The sequence below is a fragment of the Prunus avium genome, chromosome 8, assembly GCF_965620075.1.
Source record: "Prunus avium chromosome 8, drPruAviu1.hap1.1, whole genome shotgun sequence".
NCBI lineage: Eukaryota > Viridiplantae > Streptophyta > Magnoliopsida > Rosales > Rosaceae > Prunus > Prunus avium.
This window is the reverse complement of record NC_142291.1, coordinates 25,854,846-25,862,617: the sequence shown is the minus strand read 5'-3', so window position 1 is coordinate 25,862,617 and position 7,772 is coordinate 25,854,846. Positions and strand designations below refer to the sequence as shown.

At 35.2% G+C, this 7,772-nt stretch overlaps 1 protein-coding gene across 6 annotated transcripts; it reads left to right on the top strand.

Moving 5' to 3' along the window:
• Positions 1-2,302: 2,302 nt before the first annotated feature.
• On the top strand, positions 2,303-7,626 carry LOC110774435 (Phosphoglycerate mutase family protein). 6 transcript variants are annotated; one of them, XM_021978973.2, is made up of 10 exons: positions 2,304-2,614; positions 3,560-3,627; positions 3,782-3,889; positions 4,051-4,130; positions 5,118-5,280; positions 5,801-5,875; positions 5,981-6,069; positions 6,631-6,750; positions 6,912-6,956; positions 7,040-7,626. In XM_021978973.2, exons 2-10 carry the CDS (start codon positions 3,568-3,570, stop codon positions 7,155-7,157), a joined length of 858 nt encoding a protein of 285 aa, XP_021834665.1. In that variant the 5' UTR covers positions 2,304-2,614; positions 3,560-3,567; the 3' UTR covers positions 7,158-7,626. The 6 variants fall into 6 exon arrangements, with proteins under 6 accessions (XP_088101354.1, XP_088101355.1, XP_021834665.1 ...); XM_021978972.2 differs by having other exon boundaries at positions 2,304-2,666; positions 3,566-3,627; XM_021978971.2 differs by having other exon boundaries at positions 2,305-2,614; positions 3,566-3,627.
• Positions 7,627-7,772: the final 146 nt, after the last annotated feature.

Here is a 7,772-nt window from a genome sequence, read left to right as displayed (position 1 = left end):
AAATGTGATGTGCGTAAACCAACTAAATATTAAATCAATTTAAGTCAAATAAAAACTCGCAAGTGCACGAATCGATTTATAGTATAATGTGATGCAAGTACGAGTATCTTTCCACGAAGATTAGTGATCAATCTTAGTTCTTTAACCTAACCCAATTTTTTGTTGTGTAGCGGAACTTAAACATGAACTACAATTAAACTAAGATGCAATTGAAACGAAAAAAAAAATTTATCAAGTGGTTTGGGCCTGAGTCCATTAGGCTCTTCTAGGCGAGCCTAATTAATATATATCAACATCAACACTTCATGTTTTTTTTTTTTGGGCGTAGTCCTAGACGTGCTCACAAGTAGTCCCTACCATGAGGTTATGTAAGTGTGTTGATGTGGCACACACATAGAGCCCACATATCCAATGAAATAGTTTCATGTGGATTTAAATATATACATAATTGTATAATTGTTAAAAAAATTTTAAATGTTTAAAATTATTATTTAAAGTAAGATTTAAAAATTTTAAAATAAAATGAGGGTAATTGATATTGAAAGGAGAGTATGGCTATCACACCTATAACCAACCACAAGTGTCGACCACCCTCCTCCCCTAGCGTATTGCCCACCCACCTCCTCTAATGAATTTGATCCAAACTCGTACCATCGAAGCCATATGTAGCACCCCAGACCCATCCATTAAAAAAAAAAGAAAAAAAAGAAGAAGGCTAAGAGTCACTTTTGGTCTCTGTAGTTTAGCACTTCAATTACTTTTGACCCTGTAGTTTCAATTCCATCAATTTTAACCATGTAGTTTCGTATTTGCAACAATTCCAGGACAAATTAGTATTTCCATTAATTTCTTTGAATGTGCAAAGTATAATTTCGTCAACCAAAAACCCTTGAGCGTGAAAGTTGGTCTGAAACTCTTCTTATTTCATATTAGGGCTTAAAATTTGCCATTTGGGTTTCGGGTTCTTTAAAAATTGGGAGATTAGTGGATAAATTTTGAGCCCTAATATGAAATGGGGTGAGTTTCAGACAAGTTTTTAAGTTCAAAGGTTTTGGGTTGACAAAATTGCACCTTACACCATCAAAGAAATTGACAAAAATATTAACTTATCCTTTAATTGCTACAAATATGAAACTACAATGGCAAAATTGACGGAATTGAAACTACACGGTCAAAGTGGTTGAAATGCCAAACTGTGGAGACCAAAAGTGACTTTTGGCAACAACAAAAAAATTGCCCTTGGAGAGACGTGGGAAATGAATAAACAACTAATGACACATTGATTAGAAGTGGAAGACATCGTTTGAACTTCAACAGAGAAATTGGACCACATATTGGCCCAACACATTTGAACCCATTAACTATTCCACAGTTTAAAGTTAGACAGCTAATTGACATGAACGCGAAATAATGGGTCTCGGCAGACTCAATAGGCACATGCCATGTAGACCAGGACGACGAGAAGCCAATCACCCATAGACTCTATAAAAGCCAATTTCCACTGAATGAAGAAGGTAACTCTTTCTATAACCAAGAACCTCACTCTCTCGCATTTGTATTTTAAGTCTGACTTTGACATGGGAGACAACTTGACTCACACCACACCAATGTGCATTGACTCAACTAGCTTTTTCTTTTTCTTGATTTCAAGATACAAAGGCCCTTTTAAGACATTGGGAATTTTTTGTCCCACACCCGAAAATGTTAGTTTCAAAGTCGAAGTCATGTCCTTCAAAATGCCATTCACATTTGACGTAACCACCTTTGCGGATCATACAATCATGAGCCACTTTTAGAGTTGAACTCATCTCTTCCAAAATACCCCCAATTGGACAAATGTTCGACTCGATTTGATTCTAAAACCAACCTTTCCGTATCAGGAGTATTTACATATTTTCATCTATAGATATAAAGAGAAAGGCAAAGTATGGTAAAAATGTTCAAAATACCAAAAATTCCATTCCTTAAAGAAAATATTAACAAATGAACATATTTATTAAACGAGGATAATATGGTAAATATTTGAAAATATTTAAAATAAAAAAATAGATCATGAGTCCTTTTTTCTTAGGACACAACTACACATAATTTCTCTTTTTTAAATTTAAACTGAATTACTAATATTTAAAAACAAAATATTTATATTAAAAAAGAAAAACCAACCACTCGTGTGCCAGAGGGCTAGTATGGAAGAAAGGCAGTAAATAATAGAAACTCTATGCCAATTGAAATAAGTCCCCTATATAAAATTAGTTTTAGATAAATATTCCCCAAGGTAAAGTGAATCAAACACTGGCTATAAATCTTGTGGCATTATACCGTCTATCTGATTCTGAAGTGAACCACCACAACTCTCCAACCAGTAGTCACAGATTACATGGACTGAAAATGCAGACAAGCAATTTGTAGGTCCATAGCCCAGAAACAGACAGTCCGCCAGTCTCTCTCATTTCATTTCCAGTTGAGCCAACAACATATCATTGGCCATAGTACTAGCGGAATTGTCAAATCCCATTCAGCCACTCCTATATATATCACCATCACAAGACTCTTCTTTAACATCCTCTCTTCCCCCACTGTCCACCCTTTTGCTTATCCTCTCTGTCTAACCCTGGTAAACTCTTCCATCTCAAATATTTCAATTTCTTAATTTGTAGATGTTTCTGGTGAGTTTATTCGACATGGGTTTGTTTTACTTTCGCAGATTACTGACTTGGCGCATTTTTTTTTGGATTTATATGATTTAATTTTCATCATATTCCCTTGATTTATGAATTTGGATGGTAGAATCCTTGCTTGATTTCTAAAGTCATGTCATGTCGTGTGTTATGGTTTAATTGTACGATAATGCTGGCACGGGCATTAAAGATTTTGGCTTTGGAACATAGCATTTGGGAATGGTGACCCTTCCCTGAACTCTTTCTGATTTTAACTAACTGGGTTGAATTTCTTAATATTTTTTGTTCTTTTCTTCCTTTTGTTGGTTGAAATCCATGATAGGAAGCAATGCTTTGGATGTGGTAGGCTTCAGAACAGAGGGATTTGAGAAGTAAGCCAATAAGAGTAAAACAAAGAAGTGAATGCAGTCAGACCAAAAAAAAAAAAAGGATATGAATGCTGGGAGCCAAAAATAGAAAATGTGTTAAAATTTATGTGTCCGTCGATTCAGCTTGAATTGTGTCCGGCTTCCATTACAGATAATTTATTCTCCTAGGAAGGCTATGTCAGAGTCATGAATGCATCCTGCTGACTACAATATTTTTCCCCAAGCCTTCGCTAGCTTTTCAAACAAAAATGATGAATTTGAAACAGTAATATATGGATATTTGGGTTCTGCAGAAAATAATGATTTCGAAACATTAACGTGTCGTGTTTTTAGAATTGATACTTAATGGCTGATTATTATATCTCTTTAACATGTGAAGCTTTAAATCTTGAACTGTGGTTATATACTTAAGTTATAATTTTCACCAAATACTCGCTTCCTTGTTTTTCTTGTACTCTTATGATCATCTTTTTTTTTTTCCTTTTAATGTTAATGTATCTTTTATTGGCTAAGCTGCAGATATGGACAGTGGTTCAAGTCCGAGTTTGTTTCCGCTGCACCGATGCAAAACTATTCACCTGGTTGGTACCAACTTTTATTTTGGATTTGCATACATTTTGTTGTAGATTTGAAGATGCTATTTTTCTTTGGTTTGAAGGACATTCAAGATTGTCCTATTTCTTGGATTTTTCTCTCAAATCATCGCATTGTGGTCTTACAAATCCTTGCATTCAGGTGAGGCATGGACAAGGAATCCACAATGTAGAGGGAGCTAAGAACTACAAAAAATTAATGAAACCTGAATATTTTGATGCGCATCTTACTCCACTAGGCTGGCAGCAGGTGGGAAGAAGGCATTAAATTGTTCTTATATAGATACTGTGTTAGAAAAACAGAAAGGAAAAAGAAGAAAGGCCTGTAACAAATATTTTCCTTCTACAGATAAAATAACATTGTCATGAGAGCAATAATGGTAATGAAATTTTTTGTTGCTATGGGTACAGGTTGATAATTTGCGTAAGCATGTTCATGAATCTGGGCTTTCCAAGAGGATTGAGTTAGTCATTACATCTCCTTTGCTAAGGTAATCAAGCCATAATTCTAGAATTTGGCCCTGCTCTCTGTCTTTTGTTTGCTGGATAGTGCTTTTCTTGAACAGAGATTCTTAAATTTATTTTTGTATTTTTCACTTGAAAGGTTCAGCACAAGATGCAGAATTATAGAGAAAGACCCATTTTGTGAATCTTTCTCATTGAAACAAACTGAGCAACAGAAAAGGCCTATTCTGGTTAGTTAGACTAAGGTGCCTTTACATAAGGAAGGAGCTTGAGAGGAGATGAAACTAAGGGTTGGGTTGTACGTAAGAATCTTCTTCGAAGAAGTGTTATTTTGGAGTTGTAAATGTGGTACCTAGAGGGGTCATTTGGAAATCAAATTGTTAGTTATTTTCTCAATAGATTTTTCTTTCTTTGTTAGAGGTTTGCTAAGCACATGGAAAAACTTTTAAAATTGTATAAAGATCTATTTCTTTTTAGAGTCATTTGGTGTATTCGGGACATGGGTATTAGAGTCTTTCTTGGCATGAATAGTTGAAAATTGAATACTGATAGTCACTGACGGAAACTCCAAACGTTCTAGGTACAAGCTGACAACTATCTGTGTGTAATTGGGCATCTAAATAGATGATTAGATGATATGATTTTGAGACAATCTTAAATTATCCTTCTGTTTTAATTTGATATATGAAATTTTTTTATATACTATTTTATTGGTCTTCCAAGATATTAGAAGGAAAAGAAATATAAACACTTGTCTCAGTGGCCAAATAGTTTATGCTTTTGAGTTATTGTTATTGAATTTGGTTGGTCCATTAGAAATTTTCTTTTTGATATAACAATCAAGTTAAAAATGATGACATGGCTATAACCAGTTGTATGTTTACAACGAACTAAATAACCAGTTGTTTTACTTAACAGAAATGCTACATATATATGAAGATGCCTCCTTCCTGGAAAACATTCTATGGTTTAGATGCTACTAAGCTTTACTTAAAAGTGCTTTGACTTTTTAGGGCTCTACAAACGGCTGTTGGAGTATTTGGAGGTGAGGGCTACACAGACAGAATGGATATATTGCCACTAATGGTGGCAAATGCCGGATATAGTGAGCGTCCTTCAATTTCAAGTCTTAACTGCCCGCCCATCATTGCAATAGAACTCTGTCGAGAACATTTGGTATGTCTTTTAGAAACCAAAATGTTGTCTTCTTTGCAGTTAATCATGATTTTAACTGAAAGTGAGTGAATCATTTGCAACTTATTGTGGGGCATTGATAAACATCCATTGGTGAAAATTATTAACCTAGTGGCTATCTTCAATATATACGGAAGAGAGTAAATTATTTCATTTGTGCCTTGGTAGTTTAATTCTTGTGATGTAACATTGCTTGACTTGGCTTGTGTTTTCCAAGTACTTTTGAATGACAGAATTTTCATATTGATCTTGATTAGAAGAAATGGAAAAGAACCTCATTCATTTATTTCTATGCGTGAAATGAGAAATCGTTTGAAATCATACTGAACTTGGTGCTTATCAGTTGTTGCAATCATACTGAACTTGGTGCTTATTAGTTGTTGCATTATTTCTTTTACTTTTTCTCTCATATTAAAAGAAAAAAAGTTCAAAGAATACATAGTCTTTGCTGTTATATTGACGCTCAGGGCTTTAAATGTGTTTTGTAAATTTCTGGTTGCAGGGAGTTCATCCCTGTGATAACAGGAGGAGCATCAGCGATTATCAGTTTCTATTTCCTGCGGTTGATTTTTCACTGGCAAGTAGTTGGATAGTTAACAATAACTGGGGGAAGAACTAGTGGTTATAATTTAATTTATGGTACTTGTCATCTTTGCATGCAAAATGACCATTAATTTCACAGATAGAAAGTGATGAGGATATATTGTGGAAGGCAAATGTCAGGGAGCTGAAAGAGGAAGTTGCAGCTAGGGGATTGAAATTCCTGAACTGGTGAGTACCTGTTTCATTATTGGAACTTGGGTTTCTATTGATTCTTTTAGGCCTTAACCAATATCAGTTAACATACTAAATTTGAAACTCCAGATTGCACTAGAATAATGCAGTTTTCTTGCATATGAGTGATTAAATAATGATTGCTAAAAGGGGCTATGTGTTTTATAAATTTTGAATGGGCTTTACATAATTATCAGCTTCATGACAGATCAAGTTTATCAAGGTTTACAAGGTGCTTTGATCAAGCTCATCTTGTAACCTTCAGAAGCAAGAAGCTTATTGTATGGATCACATGCTCCATTGTTGGTGTTATGTCTTATTCTTCACAAACTTTTGGGTTTTTAGTTTATCAGGTCTTTTCAAGATCTCATCCTCCATGAGATCCTAATGTTTTTTGACTACTCTTTTTCTTGTATGATTTAACTTCTATGGGGTGTCAAGATAGCAGCCCTAGTTTTTGAGAAGTATGAAAATTTACTGACTTCTGACAGATCCATAGACATAAATATAAGAGTTGAATTGATATGAGTTTGGTACCTTCTTCTCATCACTTAACAGGTTGTCGACAAGGAAAGAGAAAGAGATAGCAATTGTTACCCATGGTGGATTCTTGTTTCACACACTAAGTGCATTGCTAAATGATTGTGACCCTTTGGCGAAAAAAGAAATGTGCAAACAGTAAGTGTGATATATAGACTTTCACTCTATGCAAAAATCACTAGCTTAGTAAATATTTCAAAAGGATCATGCCTACTTTATTAGCTAAAGTTAAAAATAAATAGGGACTTAAGTGCTGCATCATCAAGCATCACATTATCACTTCTTTACTGTCCTTGCAGCTTTGCAAATTGCGAGCTTCGCTCCATGGTCATTGTTGACAGAAGGTGAGCTTATGATTGTTTCATTAGTTTCAAAAGGGATTCCTTCTGTTTGTTTAGGATTCTTATGACCTCTCTTCATTCTCCAGTATGACAGGGTCTGATTCCTCAACAACTAATTATCCAGGAAAGATTCCTGATGGGCTAGATCTCCCTAGTGGTGTTGCTAGTGAGAACCTTGAGAAAGAAAAGTCTAACTTAGTTTAAAAAGAAAGAAAGAAAGCTGCCAGAAGCTGAGAACAAATTGGATATTGTCCATGCATAAAATAGTAGCATGCGTGGAATATCCGGCTCTTCTCACATTACATGCTACATCCTGTTGTGGTTTGACGACTCTGAGATTCATAGGCATAAAGTGGTGTCCTGTTTGTCCATGAAGAAGAGTACAAGATTGCATTTTATGAGACCTCTTTATTAGCTAAAGAGAATAACTTGTAAAATACATCATGCTTCTTTTGCTCTGCCTCCTTATGCCCTTATATCATCAGTTTATGCTTGGCCTCTCCCACCAGCATATTTGGCAAGTCCTTCCCTTGTTTGTGTTTTTCAACCCTGTTGCTCAGCAATAACCTGTAGTGAATGGACTATTTGAATTTCAGACATTGTTGGCTACTCTTCTAGGCTGTCAATGCGTGGTCAGTATTGAGTAAACAGGTGAAATTTTTGGTTTCTGCAGTCGGAGCAAATTGGGAAATCAGCATGCGTATGAGGTTTTGGAATCCAGGTTTAATTTTCCAGTAAGGAAACGCTGAAAACCATTCTCTATGATATTATTTCAAGGAAATGCAGGACTAAACCCATTACATCACCCAGCCAGACCTG